At 36.7% G+C, this 18471-nt stretch overlaps 1 protein-coding gene across 1 annotated transcript in view; it reads right to left on the bottom strand.

Annotated features, from left to right (window-relative positions):
* Positions 1-18471, bottom strand: part of SMC1B (structural maintenance of chromosomes 1B) — a gene marked incomplete at both ends in the record, with an annotated part of 31844 nt that extends 13373 nt beyond the window's left edge. The window contains 13 exons of the mRNA XM_081331000.1: positions 1084-1221; positions 1962-2108; positions 4539-4718; positions 5142-5327; positions 7112-7319; positions 7715-7797; positions 8549-8689; positions 11127-11385; positions 11480-11718; positions 13211-13414; positions 14470-14578; positions 17447-17639; positions 18363-18471. Coding sequence (XP_081187126.1) covers positions 1084-1221; positions 1962-2108; positions 4539-4718; positions 5142-5327; positions 7112-7319; positions 7715-7797; positions 8549-8689; positions 11127-11385; positions 11480-11718; positions 13211-13414; positions 14470-14578; positions 17447-17639; positions 18363-18471 — 2196 coding nt within the window. The remainder of the gene's footprint in view (positions 1-1083; positions 1222-1961; positions 2109-4538; positions 4719-5141; positions 5328-7111; positions 7320-7714; positions 7798-8548; positions 8690-11126; positions 11386-11479; positions 11719-13210; positions 13415-14469; positions 14579-17446; positions 17640-18362) is intronic.

Genomic DNA, 18471 nt, shown 5'->3' with positions numbered 1-18471 from the left:
GGGCTTTGTAGGTCATTACTAACACCTTGAACCTCACCCAGAAGACAACTGGAAGCCAATGCAGCTCGCGGAGCAAAGGTGTGACATGGGAGTGTCGGGAAACTCCCAACACAACTCTCGCGGCTGCATTCTGTACCAGTTGGAGCCTCTGAGTGGTCTTCAAGGGTAGCCCCATGTAGAGAGCGTTGCAGTAGTCAAGATGAGAGGTCACGAGCGCATGAGTGACCGTACGTAAGGCATCCCGGTCTAGATAGGGCCGCAACTGGCGCACCAGGCGAACCTGGGCGAAGGCCCCCCTAGTCACAGCTACTATATGGTCTTCTAGGGAAAGCTGTGAATCTAGGAGGACTCCCAAGTTTTGACCTTAACAAAAGTTGCTGAACAGGAATATACTGGCAGATCAATGAATACAGAAGTGGAGTGGCTGGGATAGCAGGCAGACAGCAGATCTTAGGACAGGTCTTGCAAAGAACTGTTATGAGGAAGAAGGGGGATACATATCCACTTTACCCTATTTGTCAACCATGCCCTAGTCAGAGTTCTTGTTAAGGTTGGGGTAAACCTCTAATTTTGAACATTCTACTTTAATGGACACTCTTGCTGCCAGCAGTCTATAAAATTAATTGCTTACTATGGGGGTCACATTTCATTTCAAAAAGTTAAACAGGTTTAATATTTTAATAGGAGACATCCTGCAAACTCAAGGATTTTTCAACTGAACAGTTGAAAAAGCATTCAGGAAGAGGAAATGGCAAGTATGGTGGAGTTTATGTAATTACCAGAAGTCAAATTCAATTCAAAGTAAACTTACCTTTTACTGTAACACTTTATAAGGTTATCCCATTATGGGTTTTTGTCAGTTCACCATAACAGTATTAAAGAAATATATCATAAAAAATACTACAAAACCTAAAACAGAAATCTGTAACTTAACTAAATAATACAATACAAAGAACATGCTGCATAGATTTTCAAAAAGAAAAAGAAAAAAGTAACAATATTTTTTCATTATAACAGAGGTTTAAAATACATTATTTAAGCAATAGTTAAGACAAATGAGAAAATATGAAAGCCTGATTCTACCTTGTAGAAATTAGCCAGACGTTTTTTCTTAAGAATCTCTAGTTCATTTTGTGAATATTTGTATCGGGTTTGAATTCCTTGGCACTGAGCTTGTAAATGCTTTAAATCAGCCTCCTTGTGTTTAATTTTTAGTAAGATCTATGGAGAGATGTTGTACAGTGTAATAAATGTGTAGAAGACATTCTACAAATTCCAGACATGAAAGAGTTCATCCATTAAACCAGGGGTAGGCAACCTCGGCTCTTTTATGACTCATGGACTTCAACTCCCAGAATTCCTGACTCAGGAATTCTGGGAGTTGAAGTCCATGAGTCATAAAAGAGCCGAGGTTGCCTACCCCTGCATTAAACCTAAAACTATCAAGAGCAGCAAAGCCCAAGACATTCAAACTGAAATGTTTCTCTCTCTACCTTTGTTCTTATGCCTTCCATTTTGGGAGGAAATGGCATCTTGCCAGATAAGAAACATGTCTTAACCTGGAGAAGAGTTGGAGAATCAGAAGGAATAATCATCAAGGAAAGTGTTGCTCAATGCAAATTAGGATCCTTTTTGAAATTACATTCTGGCTTGATTTAAGCTGTTTCATTCTATTGTTAATACTATTTTGTTCTAATTGTACCGATGTATTCCAACCTGCAAGATTAGCTATGAGTTAAGGATTGTGTCATTCATGGTATTTTCCTTTTATCTTCTACCACTGCCTTCAATTCTCAATTAGTTCCTCATCCCTAACCTATTTAATAAATAACATGTTTATTAAGTAAACAATGTTTAAATATCCCAGTATTTAAAAAAAATGTGAAACCAACAATTTAGTTTTGATAGATTTATGTCTTCTTAATTAGAACACAGTGCCACATATAGGTTTATAGCTTTACCTTTAGTTCATCCATTAGTTTCTCCCTTCGTTCCTTAAGTTCATTTATTTCTTTTTCTTCCCAGCATTTAGCCTTCAATTTCAAATAACTTGAGCCTCCAGAAATTATTCCAGATTTCAAAAATAAAGTTCCATCAAGAGCCACTGTCTGAAAATTGGGAAAAAGCAGACACAGAAAAAATTAAATTAAAAGATAACTACTGTAGTTTTTTGCATCATCTTTATTACTACTACCATGTTGTTTTGCCCTTTTAATATATAACTTAAGGCAGTGAACTTACCTAATACTCCTGCCTCTTCTTTTCCCCACAACCACCCTATGAGATGGCTTGGACTCGTCCCTAGTCATCAGCCATCTGTTATACCTAAGGGAGGTCTAGGTAAAGGTAAAAGGTAAAGGTTCCCCCGCACATGCGTGCTAGTCGTTTCCGACTCTAGGGGCCGGTGCTCATCTCCGTTTCAAAGCCGAAGAGCCAGCGCTTGTCCGAGGACATCTCCGTGGTCATGTGGCCAGCATGACTAGCACAGAACGCTGTTACCTTCCCACCGTAGTGGTCCCTATTTTTCTACTTGCATTTTTACGTGCTTTCGAACTGCTAGGTGGGCAGAAGCTGGGACGAGTAACAGGCGCTCACTCTGCTACGCGGCACTTGGGATTTGATCCACCAAACTGCCGACCTTCTGATCGACAAGCTCAGTGTCCTAACCCACTGAGCCACCGCGTCCCTTAAGGGAGGTCTAGAACTCAGTTTTTAGGCCAGCACCTTAACCACTATACTAAATTGATTCCTGGACACAAGTACCATTGGTACTCTTGACAAAATATTCATTTTTTATTTTTGGATTCTATTTTACAAGAAGAGAGTCAACAACAACATTTAGAATATCTTGACTATCCTAGATATGACTATCCTGCATTTGGCTTTAGGATTCAAGTTATCACAACAGAATCAGAGCACAAGTAGACCTCGCTTAATGACTGTGCTGTTTAGCAACATTTGAAGTTAAGACAATACTGAACAAGTAATTATGGCTAGTCTTCACTTTTATAACCTTAGCACTATCCCTGTGGTCACGTAATCAACATTAAGACACTTTGCAACTGGCACTTACAACTGTGGCAGATCAGCAGTCACCTTATCACCATTTGTACACTTTAAAACCAGAAATTAACACCAAGGTTAGTACTAGATTAATAATCAAGCAGTAAACAATACCCCAATGAAAGAACTATTAACTAGGACAAACAAGCTAACAGTAAACAACAGCCTAATCAAGGAACCAACAACAACACTCCCACTAGTGATAGAGCAAACCACTACTAGTAAATCAAAAAGAGAGCAAATCCCACTCCCTTCTAGCCCTAATGAAGTTTCTAATTTGGTAATGAAATGACTGCAAGAAAACAGCCAAGCTCAGAGAGCATCACAGTTCAACCCTGAGCTACAAATATTCTCTTCTATCGATGCTTTACAACCAGTTTTCAACACTGAGAGTCAATGGAGAAGCCAGCAGCAGCAAGTCATGGTCATGTGAGGTCTCCTATAACAACCCACAGCGACTAACTTAACAACTGAATGAAAAGTGATATCATAACTCCATCATGGTCATGTGATGCTTCACTTAGTGACGATGTCGCTTTATCTACAGAATTGCTAGTGCCAATTGCGTTTGCTAAGCAAGGGCTACGTGTATATTTCAAATATTACCTAAATGCTTATAAAGAGCTTACAATATATTTTAAGGTTACCAAACTTTTCAGTCCATTATGAATTGAATTCATGCTAATTAAAACTGAGTATTTCAAAGTAAAAAAATTAAAAGCATTCACTTTCCTTGTCAAGTAAATGGACCTTTCAGAACAACGGCAGTTTAAAAAATCAGTACTTTGCCATTTCTAAAAGCCAACAAGCAGAGAAGATTTTGTTGTGATTCAGGGTCAGCCTGTGGGTTCGGCAGTTGGGTCGGACGACTCAGAGGAGGAGGAGAGGGGTGTTGAAGAGCTTGCTGATGAGAGCCCTCAGCCAGGCCCCTCCCATCTGGTCACGACGCAGACCCAGCTGTGTGAGCCTGACAGCGTGGATGAAGATGACCCACAGCTGGCCCTGTTCAAGGACGCCCGACGCAGGAGGCAGTCAACCAGGAGTAAACAGAGGAAGGCAATGGGGCACCTCGGAAAGAGGCAGAGAGAAGCCACGCCCTGAACTGTTTAAAAGGGGAATGTGTGGGAGGGCTGGTTTGCTGAAGGCAACCGTTTGAATAGCTCCTGTTTCATGGTTCGTGTCTTGTTTTGCTCTGTTTTACGTTAATAAATTTGGCAGGCTTAGTTCCAGCCTCTTGCCGTTTGTATAGGGGTTGTCCCTGCCTTTTCTGCAGGGCCGGTAGTAGGCTGGTACAGAACAGATTTAAACCTGAGTCAGGACTTTAGCTGTAAAGATACAGTCCAACAGTCTATGTTCCAACTCTATCTTTAAAGGATATAGTTCCAGCAGAGCCAAAGCTAATTTGACTAACACGCAAAACTTATTAAAGACCATTTAAAAATATATATTTTGAAACTCAGCTGCCAAGTACTTACTTTCAGGCGATGTGGGCCATCAAATGCTAGCTGTTTTGCTTCCTTTATTGTTTCGCATACAAGGCCATTTCCACAGACAAACTGAATAACTTTCTTCAATGGAGGAAAAGATGTTTGTATGACATCCATTATCAGTTTTGAACCTCTTATTTCTCTTAATTGTTCATTGATTGGTTCAACCTACATATGAAAAGGTGTGGATAAATCTCATATTAGATAGAAGTCCTGACAAAATGACTTGAGTTCCTTGTAATAGAAGAGCAGAATAAAATATTTTAATCAATACACTGCAAGAAACAAAAGCATCTAAGAAAAACTAACGCACATTTTATGATATATAAAATGGTATATAAATCTAATAAAATCTAAAATCTAAATGATTAACAAACCAATTTGAAGTTAGGAACAGAAGAGAAACCTACACACATTAGACAATGGACAGCAAAACAAAGCTAGTGAGATAAAATGGCAATGCAAAGTACACCTCCTTATAAGATTCATGTCAGAACACAATAAAAAAAGGATGAATAAAATTTAAAATATTATGATCTTTCCATGAAAGATTCTGAGTGAGATTTGGAATTAACAGATGCTACAGCTTACTTCAAGGTAATCCAAAGGAAGGAATGTTTCCGGCTCAGCTCTTTCTTCCTTGAGGAAACGAATGCAACTTCTAGCTGTCTTTTCTGAGGCCACAACAATTGCAGTCATGTATCTGCCAAAAACTTTGGTGACTGCAAGCTGATATTTTTTATGGATGGGGTGACACAAGTCCACAAGTCTTCCAAACTAAAAGAAGAATAGCGTACTAATTTGCAACTATTTATACTTTTACATAAAATTACTTCAACTAATGGAGACACCAGTTTCCATAAACATGTATGGAAATCCAGCAAATAATTTTGCTCTTTCATTACGCCCAAAGCGTAAGTCAGCCAGATAAATTACTTCAAAATAAAACTAAAAGTACTTTGATTAAGATTAGCTTTGGTAACAGAATCTTGCCACTCTGAATGCTTTGTCCTCTTTAATGCAATGTGAATTAGGGACCTGTCTACCTGAGACACTGGCATTCCTCTCTCCTTGTTTGGGCTTAAGTAATGCTTCCCTCCTTGTTGCTTTGCTAAGGAATTTCCCCTCTCTCTAGCAAGGCCTTCCTACTCAGTCCCTTGCATTTTTTAACATTCATATGAAGCTGTTGAGCCTGGGCACTCCTAACACCAAGGGGAGGGGCTGAGCGAGATATCAGCAGTATGCTGAAGATATGCAGCTGCATTTCTCCCGCCAAGCAGGAGATGCAGTGTGTGTGTGTGTGTGGGGGGGGGTCTTAACTTAGCACCTGGTGGCTGCAAGATACTGAAAAGAGTCTGAATCCCAGCAAGATGGAGCCACCACTTCCACATAGTTATGAAGGAGCAGTTACACATTCTTGGAGGTTCCTGCTTCAATAGCAGGGGGAAGCTGTGCCCAGTAAAGCCTTTGATTAATTTCAACTTGTCAATTTTAGGCCTTCCTGGACCAGAGTCCTTCCTCATCTCCTTGTGCGACAACTGAAATTTGCTCTATGTCAGCTGCCCTTCTAGATGGCCCAGAAACTGTTCCAACTGGTTTCAGTGAAATCAATGTTCAATGGACACAACACTTAATATGTCCGAACCACAGCAAGTGCCCTAAGTTCCCCCCCCCCAGAGGTCGGGGTTGCAGATACTCAAAGCCCCCTCAATTTGCTGCCCCAGGTCAGGGTGGCTGCACCTTTAGGAAGGTGACTTGTTTAGAATGGATAAAGCTAAGTAGGCAACAGCAAATAGATAGTATTTTAATAGTATTTAATTCAGAACGGATATTACTATTTACGTTTTTATAATTTTAAATTGCTAGCATCTGGTGAGTAGGTAGTGTATGTACATAAATAAAAAAAATTAAAAATTGATATCAATTGCTTGAAGGTTTGCTTGTTTAAACTAGCCCACCGCCCAAAAAAACTCTTCAACTCATCAAACTCTTCATGAAGCTTCAGATTGTTTAATCGGTCCTCAAACATTATGTGAAAATAATTTAATAAATACTTCTTTAACTAATGGTTCTATGAATAACACGATAACAAACAACTGCAGCACCAGCTGAAAACCATCGACATTAACAAAATCACCATCAGTCAAGTGCAAAAGGCAGCTTTTCTTGGAATAGCTTATATCCTGTGATGATTCCTTTAACACCACAAATAACGTCAGCCCATCCCAGGTCCTTGGGAAGGACTTGATAGATGGATAAAAATGCCAAATCCAGTATGAACAACTGTCTGATTGTGCAACGAAACATCATCATCATCCCTTTGTATAGTCCCATCAATCTTTGAGGATCAGGACTGATCACTCTGGGAAACCTTGTTTAAACCTATATTGAAAAATATTAATCTGTCTTGACAGTTCTTGCTGCATTTATCTCCATGGCATTGAGCTTGTCTTGAATAGTGTTCAGTATTAACAAATAACCAAATAGGATGTACCATTAAAGGAGCTATTTATTTGTAAACAAACTGAAGTGAAATTAAAAGAATTAATCTAATTAATTACCACAAAATCAGGATATAATCTTTTGAGGCTCTCCAAATTTTCTGCCCTCTTCTGCTGGCGTTTCCCTTCATGGACATCAATTTTAGCAGTCTGCAAATCACTAACAACTTTACTCAGTTCTTCATTTATTTGGGCTATTCTGATCTTTGAAGTTTGAATCTCATTTGTTAGCATTTCTTCTTGTTGCTTTTTTTCTTCTAAAGATTCCCTTCAATTCAAGCCAAAAGGTAAAATAAAGAATTGGACAAATAATTTAATTTAATAAAATTATTATAAATTTTGATGGCCAATGCCTGTAAGTCAAGTGCCCTTAGTTTGCAAATCCCAAATTGAGATGCATGTCTGAGTTTTGTGAAATTAGTGCATACTTAGATAAATAACGCGAAGGAGGTGGATCATATATCATGTATCATTATTACACTCATCCCAGAACTTCTGAGGATATGCTAGATCTTAATGTTTCCTAGACTGTTCTTGAATAATCCATTTGGACGGCAATGTAAGTAATACAGAAAACCAAATGAACTTTAGCAAGATTTGCATCTTACAAGCCTGTTTTAGTGCAGGAAATTATTAATTAAAATAGATGTTATAAATACATACGAACATGTCCTAATGTATTCGATAAGCTTCTCCATCCTTCTTTCATTATCTTCTATCTGTTCTATGATATGCTTTATATTTTCCTAAAAGTATGTAGTAAGATATATTAAAAATTGGTTATACATATAAGAAATTTTAAAGACCTTATTTTTTTTTAAATTACTGTTATTAAATTGTTTTTCTCATAAAATGTTTTTCAATTTAGTACAACAAAAACAAAATCTTTTCAGACCATTCTTCCTTTATTTATGTGTATTATACCTTATAATGAAAATTTTCCTCTTGATTTTATCCTCTAAAATAAGGAACCATTTATTGCATACCATGTAGCTAGATTTTGCCTAGGAACAACTGAAATTCTCAAAAAGAAAATTAAGGGTATTGGCATGTGTAAAGTCACTGAGATTTTTTTTAAAAAAAAACTACTAATCTTTATTTTTTTACATCTTTTTTTGGCCTTCAGAGGTCACCCTTTAGTCTAGTTTTACTATTAATATTAAAAAGTAGATATTTTAATTTTGAATTTTACAGTATTGTGCTAGCAATACTAATTTTTAGTTATCTCCTGTCTGTTTTAAGCTTTAATGGAATTGTTAAGATGGATGTAATTTTTCCTGTTTGTATTTTACAGTAGTCCATGACTAAAATGAATTTTTGTGGTGACTGTTCTCAGTACCATGATTTTTGCAAACCTATTGCTTGATTATCTTTGCTAGAATTTTTCCATTTATGTTAAATTTAAACTGTAAGTCTTCAGCACAGACGTAATAAAAAGGAGCTAATTATTTTTAGAACATTGTTCTTGGCTCCCAAACAATGATTATTTATACATACCTCAGTTTCTTTTTGTCTCCGCTTATCAAATGACATCTTTTCCATATCCGCTTTCTGCTCCCATAACAGTTTTTCCCGTTGCTGAGTTAACGTGGCTACTTTTTTACGAACCAATTCTTTCAATTCCTGATACTGATTTACCTGCACACAAATAAAGAAACCTTCATCCTGTGTACGGGATTGTATCCCTAAATATATCATATAAATCATACTGTCATTCAATACAGGTAGTCCTCGACTTACAACAGTTCATTTAGTGACCATTCAAAGGCACTGGAAAAAATTGACATGACCATTCTTCACAGTCACAACCATTGAAGCATCCCCATGATCAAAATTCAGATGCTTCACAACTGACTCATATTTATGACAGTTGCATTGCCTGAAGTCATATGATGACCTTTTGCAACCTTCTGACAAGCAAAGTCAAGGGGAAGTCAAATTCACTTAACAGTGTCCCTTATTGAATAACTGCAGTGATTCTGCCATTATCGGATTATGATTAGAACCTATTACAGGTGGTCCTCCACTTACAAACACAATTGAGCCCAAAGTTTCTGCTGCTAAGCGAGTCCTGCCTCATTTTACAATCTTTCTGCCATGGTTGTTAAGTGAAACACTGCAGTTGTTAAGTGAATTGTGTGGCTGTTAAGTGAATCTGGCTTCCCCCATTGGCTATGCTTGTCAGAAGTCAGCTGGGAAGGTTATAAATGGTGATAACATGACCCCAGACAGTGCAACCATCATAAATACATCCAAGTTGCCAATTGCCTGAATTTTGATCACATGGCCATGAGGATGCTGCAACGGTCATAAGTGTGAAAACTGGTCATAAGTCACTTTTTTCAGTGCCATTGTAACTTTAAATGGTCACTAAACAAAAGGTTGTAAGTCGAAGACTACCTGCTACAAACAGGGAGACTGAGTTCTAGTCCTTAAACACAAAGCCAGTAGGCCAGTCCATTTTTCTCAGCCCTGGGAAGAAGGCAAAAGAACTTCTGAATTCTTTCCAATAAACTATAAAGTCTAATCTAGACAGTCGTCAGGAATCTACAGAGACCTAAACACACACACACACACAGACACAGGTAATTTATCTAAGGCAAATGTATTATTGTTCTTCAGAGAACTACATAGATATTCCAGCATGTTCATTTCTAAGATATAAGTCACATTAGATCTTCACATTTGCCATTTTTACTTTGAAATCACTCATTAGAGCTATTTTAAATGAATTATAGCAAGCTTTAACTTTTCATAGAATTTCTGTTATATGCTCATCTTGATTTGCTGTAGAAGTATATATATATCTTGTCCATGATAGTATTTTAAGATGTGATGCTAATTGTTATACAATCCAATCTGGATATGGAATTTAAGCCTTTATCTTTGGATTATATTATTTAGCATTATGGTTACTCCTTTATAATGCATTTTCCTCAAAATATTCTAGTTTTTCAGATTATTTAAATCTTATTACTTATAATCATAATAGTAAAGTTGGAAGGGACCTTGGAGGTCATCCAGTCCAACCCCCTGCTCAGGCAGGAAACCCTTTATCATTTCAGACAAATGGCTATCCAGTCTTTTCTTAAAAACTTCCAGTGTTGGAGCATTCACAGCTTCTGGAGGCAGGTTGTTCCACTGATTAATTGTTCTAACTGTCAGGAAGTTTCTCCTTAGTTCCAGGTTGCTTCTCTCCTTGATTAGTTTCTATCCGTTGCTTCTTGTCCTGCCTTCAGGTGCTTTGGAGAATAGCTTGACTCCCTCTTCTTTGGGGCAGCCCCTGAGATATTGGAAGACTGCTATCATGTCACCCCTCGTCCTTCTCTCCATTAATCTACTAGATGTACCCAATTCCAGCAATCGTTCCTTATATGTTTTAGCCTCCAGTCCCCTAATCATCTTTGTTGCTCTTCTCTGTACTCTTTCCAGTCTCAACATCTTTTTTACCTCATGGTGACCAAAACTGGATTACAGCCTAGTGAATTAGAAGTTGAGTCGTTCAAGTTTTAAGGGTGAATGTTCATTTGAATAAACTTTTTAGGAAGAAAATGTACTAATAGTTAATTGATTATACCTCAAAATTTAAAGGGGAAGGCACATATGAGGATTCAAGATTCAAGACTGAATTATATATTAATGTGTACATATATTGTAGATCTCTCTCACACACAAACACAACTTATTGCATTTATTTATTAAATTTATATCTTGCCATCATTCTGGAGCCATAAAAAGTATGCTTTCTATTTTTTCCCATTACATCCCTACTAAGTGAGTTGGGCTGAAAGTGATCGGACCAGAGTTACCAAGCTTCCATGGCTGATGGTGGAACTGGAATTTAGGTTTCCCCCATTCCTAGCCAAACACATTAACTATTATCACTACATCTCTCTCCATTTCTGTGCAAATCTGCATTGTAGATATGCAGTAGAGTGCAAATTATTATTAACATTGTGTAGCAATGATGACCATAAAGAATAATTAACTTCTGATTTAAGTATGTAACTACAATGATCCAATTTATAATCCAAATCTGCTCCTCTGAATATTATATATTTGCCTTGAAATTTACCTGACTTTCCTCCAGCAAAACTTCTCTTCCTAGATGTTGTGCCTCTTCTTCGACCTTTTTTTCAAATGCTCTCCAAGCTTTATCAATCTCAGCCAGCTCTACCTCCAATTCCCTTTTGCCTTCTTCTTGCTTAGCTTGCACTTTCACATGGTCTCTTAATTTTTTTTTAGCCATATCTACTTTTTTAATTTGGTGAGAAGTTTTTTCCTTTGCTTTAATATACTGAGGTCTCTTTTGATTCAGTATAATTTCTAGAGCTCTACAAAGGAATACAATTTTCAAAAAAAATTGAGAAAGTTCAAAAACATCTAATATTAACTATTAGGCACAGCTTATTTGTTAGATGCACTCACCTAATTTCTTTTTCAATGTGGTGGTTGCTTCTAGTTAACATCCCAAAAGCAGATTTCTTGGCTTTCATGGTTTCTTCTGCATGAGAAACAGCAATTTTCTTAGTACCGATAGTCCTGGTTTTTTCAGCCAGTTTATTATTAAGAAATTTGATTTTTTGCTCATTGTGATACAATCGGAAAAGTTGCAACTGCTTTTTATGTTCTGTCAGTTCTTCAAACAACTCCTGATAACGTTCTGCCTATAGTCAACAAAATGATTAGCTATGAACTCATATGCAGTGGTAAATCTTAATTGTGAGTTAGGCACATGCCTTTCAATTATAAAAAAGAGTCCATATTAGTATTTTGCTAACATTTGTAATAGTATTAGTAGCTTGTTGTACATCCATCAAGAGACCCATATAAATAATTGAAGATAAGAATATTTTCTCTGGATAGCTATATAGCTGCATTGTACTATGTATTTTGCTCCTAAAGTCACCAAGAGCCTTGGTGGAGCAGTGGGCTAATGCCTCCTTAAGTAACACCAGCTGCCTGCAATTAGTGCAGGTTCGCATCCCACCAGGCTCAAGGTTGACTCAGCCTTCCATCCTTCCGAGGTAGGTAAAATGAGGACCCAGATTGTTGGGGGCAATAAGCTGACTTTGTAATAATGCCGCTTGGGGGTGTGTGTGAAAGCCCTAATAAGCAGGCATATACATAGAATGAAGGCTACTGCTAAGCTTGTAAGCTGCCCTGAGTCTTCGGAGAAGGGCGGGATATAAATGGAATTAAAATAAAAATAAAATAAAACTGATTAATAGCATATTAGAGTGAGAGCCTCACCTCCATTCAAGCCTCAACATTATCATTTTTCTTTATCTCATAACTAAGAAATTTTAACCATGATTATTGTCTATGGATATTCTTAGTCATCCAGGTCATAGTTATTCCAAAGATGCTTTTTCACAAGTCAACTGGACTTTCTTAAGGAAGTCCACTTGCCTCATGAAAAAGCATCTTTGGGATAATCATGATTGTTAGACATATATTATAGGAAAGGATTGTATTCATATTAATGACTGGCTTAATAATACATGTTCTTAAAATTTCTATATTATAGTACATTGTTATAGAATTCTTAAAATTGCTTAGTAAGAGCTGGAGATAATGGCTAGAATACACAGCAACACATAGGATGCTATCCTTCTTTCCCTCCTTTATTGTTGAGTTTAATTATTTTAGGTATATGATTTAGGTTATGAAGGAAATCTGGCTGCAATTCCTGTCACCCCATTGTTAGGGTATATAGCTTCTTTGCTAATAGTTTAATTCCATTTTAAATTAAGAACACTTCTAATATTGTTTGTACAGCATTAATACAATTTTCCTAGGGTCAGACTAGCTGCTTCAATGTGAAAATGTTTCAAATTTCAAAGGACTCTGATAAAATTAAACTGAGTTGGTTTTCTGATATTCAGAATACTCTCATTTTTTAAAAAAAAAATCTGATCAAAGGTTAGTACCACTATGCAATCTTTCTTGTATTATCATTTTATTTATAACAGTCAAAATAAGACAGGAAAATTAACAGTATCATGGCATAACTTAATCTTTATTCTCATGATAAGAATCTGCCAGAAAACTTAATTTAAAAAAGATAAACTCAACTATGATTTTTTCCACTGACAACATAAATTTTTCATTTTATATACTAACTTAAGAACCCAAACTATTTTTTTCTGAATTCACCTCCTCTTTTTCTAATTTTGCACGTTTGCGCTCAGCTGCAACATTTTTCTTCTTGTTGTAACTGAACTGTGCATCTTCCTCTGCCTTTTGCAAATCCCTCTTCTTTTCTGCATATTCAGCAGCAAGCTCTCCTGAGTTACTAATTTGTTCAAAAAGCTGAGTTCTTTCTTTGGGTTTCTTCATTGCAATTGCTTCAACTTCACCCTATAATAATAATTCTATTTATTTTAAAATGTTAAAATTGAACAAAATGAAAAAGATTCTGGAAATAAGACCTTAAAAACTTCGGTAAAGAATGTTGGTTGTTTTCTATAAAATTAGAAAACAACCAACATTCTTTACCGAAGTTTTTTCATTCTTATGGTGATAACAATATTATCTGATATATCAATAGTATGCAGAGCCAGGAAGGGCCAGACATGAGGGAGTTAATTTCATAAATTTCTTTATTCAAACCTGTATATAAATCCTATACCTGGCATCAGAAAAAAATGTTAAAGACAGTGCATAAATTACTCCAGATACTGGAAGTATTATATAAATCCATGTCAAGAAAATATACAGTGGCACGTATTCAACTCTCAGATTATTTACCCATAAATTCCTTTCAAACATGGGAAATGGACAATCAAGTAAACATTAGATTAACAGTATAATAAGGGAAGTCATGTTAAAACTGGCAGCCAGTGTAGCTCTCCTGCTACATTTTATGGCAGCGCTAGGAATCTTCTAGAACAGACATGTCAAACTCGCAATGTCATGTGACGTCGTGTGACGTATTGGGACTGTTTTGCCATTGCTGGCAATGGAGTGGGTGCAGCTTCCGTGTGATGCGTCCGGCCCGCGGGCTGGCAGTTTGACACCCCTGTTCTAGAACATACTTGCTGCTCCTTTTGGTAAGAGCAGAAGCTGCAGGCCAGGCCTAAGGGACCCTCCAGATTAAAATGTGAGTTTACTAATTTTGAAGACACTGTGATGCAAGTATCTCTCTCCAGAAATAGTTATACTTGGAAATGCTTATACAACTCCTTGCCACCAGTCACTACAATTCAAGAGATATTTTTAAACTGGAAAGATATGCAGTCCAAAGTGACAGTTGTATCTAAAAGTGGCAAATATGGTGCTGTAAGATTAAAAAAATCATTGCTGAAGCCATCTTATCCCACACATTCTTCTAAATATTTGGATCAAAATTAAAAAAATATTACCAATAATATAAACATGTAATTTATGCTATATTAAATTTTGAACACATTTACCTGAAAAACTAGACAATTCTTTGCTCTTGCAATTATGCCAATGTCCGCAAGTGCCTTTGTATACATAGATCGGTTAACAGCAGTACCATTAACAAGAAACTCAGATCCACTGCCTAATTTTGAAAGAAGCAACAAAATAAGAAGTTAATACCCAACCCACCATTTTTCAAAATGTATAGAAACAGTGTACAGAAATCCAACATTTGGAAAATAAATATATTTTCACTGTAAAACATTAGCTATAAACAGACTATTTCTAGAAGATGGCTGTCTGCAATTATATTTTTACACTTAACTACAGATCTCATTATACTGTCCTCATTGTTTACAGCATTAAACAAGCTTCTTGCCACTTTATTATACAGTACAGAAACCCAATAAAACAAATTTATTTCTTTTTAATTTTTAAGAAATATTTTTGTTGCAAATAATTTTGTTATTTGCAACTTTCAAGCTAGTTTTTGGGCTAGATCCTTGCATGAAACAAAGTAAGCGTTTTTGGTTTTCTAATTTTTTCCTTCTCTTTGTAAGCTGTCTTGTTTTGCTTGATCATTTTTCCTAAATTCCCTTCTGCATAACTACCATATTTTCTGGCGTATAAGACAACTTTTTAACCCATGAAAATCTTCTCAAAAGTCAGGGGTCGTCTTATATGCCGGGTGCTGAAACTTTAGGGACAGGGCTGGCTGGAAAACCTGGAGCGGATCTCCCATTTGGTCTGTGCAGGGAAAGCGGGACCAATTGGAGAAGAAGCTGCAGTCTGTGATTTTTTACAGGCTGGGGTCTGGGCATCTTTCCTTCTAAAGTTGAACAGCAGCTGCAGTCTATCCCAACTTGAAAGGCAGGTGGGGAATACAGCAGCAGAGCAGCTGCTTAGCTCTAAGGACACATTTGACTCAGGAACTGGGCGGGCTGGCTGGAAAACCTGGAGTGGATCTCCCATTTGGTCTGCGCAGGGAAAGCTTTAGAGTGAATTAGGAAAAGTTTAATCTTGCACTGTTTTATGTTTACATGTTTGATGACAAACAGCCTTATGTTTATAAGTGACAGTTTTCTTACTAAGTACCTGCATGTCATAAGCATTTGAATTAAAATTACCATATTAAAATCAAATCTCATGTTTTTTAATTTTTATTTGGTGTGCGTTGGAAGAGGGGTAGTCTTATATGGTGTGTATAGCCCAAACCCTATAATTTAACAGGAAATGTAGTGGGTCATCTTATACACCCAGTCGTCTTATACGCCGGAAAATACAGTATAAGGCTTTCTTTCTTTCTCTTTCTTTTCTCTCTCTCTCTCTCCCCCTCCCTTCCTCCTCTTTCTTTTCCTTTCCTTTCTCATGGATACACAGCTTGGACCTAACAGCAAACTATTTCTTTTTAAATCTGTACTGAGATATTGCAAATTTTGCATTGCATAAATATTTCACTTCATATTTAAAGCTATAATTATGCATATTGTAATTCTGCATGTTAAGCAGCTGTTTTGTTTATGCCCCTAATAATTTTGTTGTGTTTTACTTCCTGAATTTCACTTGCTTATAATTTATTTTTTAAAAACCTTAGCAGTAACTGTGAGAGGGATGTAGGAGTCCTAGTGGACAATAATTTATGTTATGAGCCAGCAATGTGCTATAGTTGCCAAAAGAGCCAATGCAGTCCTAGGCTGCATCAACAGAGGGATTGTATCAAGATCACGTGAAGTATTAGTGCCACTTTATATTGCACTGGCACATTTAGATTGGAATACTGCATCCAAATTTGGTCAACATGGTACAAAAAAGATGTTGGATGCTAGAAAAGAGTGCAGAGAAAAGTAACAAAGACGATTAACGGATTAGAGGTTAAACCATATGATGAACAGATATGAGAAATGGAAATGTTTGTCTAACAAAGAGAAGGACTGGGGTGACACGATAGCAGTCTTCCAATATTTGAGAGGCTGTCCAGAGAATAGGGGGTCAACCTATTCTCCAAAGCAACTAAGGACAAGATAAGAAGTAATGGATGGAAGTTTAACAAAGAGATCCAACCTAGAATTAAGGAGAAAATTCCTGTCAATGAGAACAATTAATCAGTGGAATGGCTTGCATCCAGATGTTGTGGGTACCCATCACTGGAAGTTTTTAAGAAGAGATTGGACAGCCATTTGCCCAGAATGGTATAGGGTCTCTTGATAGAAAAGGAGAAGTTGGACTAGAAGACCTCCAAGGTTCCTTTCAATTCTTTTATTCTGTATATTTATTTTGCCTATGAAAAATATCATTTTATAACAAAATGTTGTCTTATACTGTATTAGTATCTATTCGTTTTATTTTACATGTTTTTTTAAAAGTATTTGGTGTATGCCTTTAAAATAATGTACATTGGCAGTTTTATTCCTAACAACAATTACTTTAATATTTAATTTTATTTATTAAACTTATATGCCTCCCATCTTGCCTAAGGCGACTTTAGGTGGCTTACTATGAACAAAAGCAACAAAATAAAACATTAGAACAATAAATGTTAACACTAAAATTGACTTAAAAATTAACAAGGATGGAAAGGAAAGGAAAGGAAAGGAAAGGAAAGGAAAGGAAAGGAAAGGAAAGGAAAGGAAAGGAAAGGAACAAGATACATACATGGAGGAGGTGGGATTTTATTAACTACTTCTAAAATGAGCTGCTCCCATCAGGGCTTTTCGGAAGGCCAAAAGGGTGGGCGCAATCTCACCCAGGAGGCATAATGTTCTAGAGGGCAGGAGCCAGGGCAGAAGGTGATATTATCCAATATATCCTATTAAGTATATCAATACTTGATATTGTCCAATCCATAGATTTTCTGCTCTTCTCGCTATGCTTAATCATATACCAGACAACAAAGATATTCCCATTTTATAAAATGTGAATTTATCCAACAGCCTATGACATAAATTTGCCACATGTAATTGAACAAAACAATACTTCACAATATTTCATTTTTAGAAAAAATTGTACTTGCCTCGAATAATCCTTGAAAATCTTCTCTCTTCCCCATTTTCTTCTACATACACCATTGTTACACTTCCACTTGAAGAAACTGGCTTTCCAACATGTGCCCCATGTATGAGTTCCTGAATGTGCTTCACTCTTAAATTAGATGTCTTTTCACCCATTACAAAGCTAAGGGCATCCATTACATTTGATTTCCCTTTAATTGCATAAAATGTTAAAATAGCTTTTTATAGTTATAAATTAGAATTACAAATATCACTGTTTTAAATTTCATGAAACCATTTTCACCCTACACTGATATATCCCTTTACCTGCTGTAAACACTTACTAAGGGAATTCTTAATTCTTAATGTTCCTTCTAAACACAACATTTCTTCTTCCCCAATGGAATGGCATTTCTTGTACAGATTAATATTTTACTGCCAATATAAATTAAATAGCTATTTATATAGCTTAATTTGTTTGTACCCTTTAATCAATAATATTTTACTTACCTAAAGCATTTTTGCTTTTCAACAAGAACAATTGCACAATACTGTACTACAGCCAGTCTAGCAGGGGAGGGAAACATCTTGAAAAAATGCAACCATGTATAGGATAAAATAGGTACAATAGGTGTTGAAAAAGGATACAGAAGTCTAGGAGGGTCCTAACTCAAGGCTCTTCAACCTTTTCACACATTTTACTTTTAGGATATGGCAACATCCGAGTACCACCAGTCGCCTAGCTCCACCCATCTCTTGCTCAGGCTTGTGCGGTGCTGCCACCAGTTCAGCTCATTCCCCTCCCCGGCTACTTTTCTAGGATGGTCTCGTACCACCTGCCAGGTGCCAATGTACCACAGGTGGTACCCGTACCACTGGTTGAAAAGCCCTGTCCTGACTGAAGGGAACTGCTAGAACTCATTTCCACACATTACCTGAGCCATTAGGTCCAATGATACAAGTGAATTTCTTGAACGGCCCAATGCATTGCTGTCCCCGCCAGGATTTGAAATTCTCAATCAGCAAAAGCTTTAAGTAGCCCAT

Source organism: Vipera berus, assembly GCF_964194415.1.
Source record: "Vipera berus genome assembly, chromosome: 6".
In the NCBI taxonomy this organism is placed as follows: Eukaryota; Metazoa; Chordata; class Lepidosauria; order Squamata; family Viperidae; genus Vipera; species Vipera berus.
Note: the sequence above shows the minus strand (reverse complement) of the source record. Positions and strands in the feature narration are given on the sequence as shown.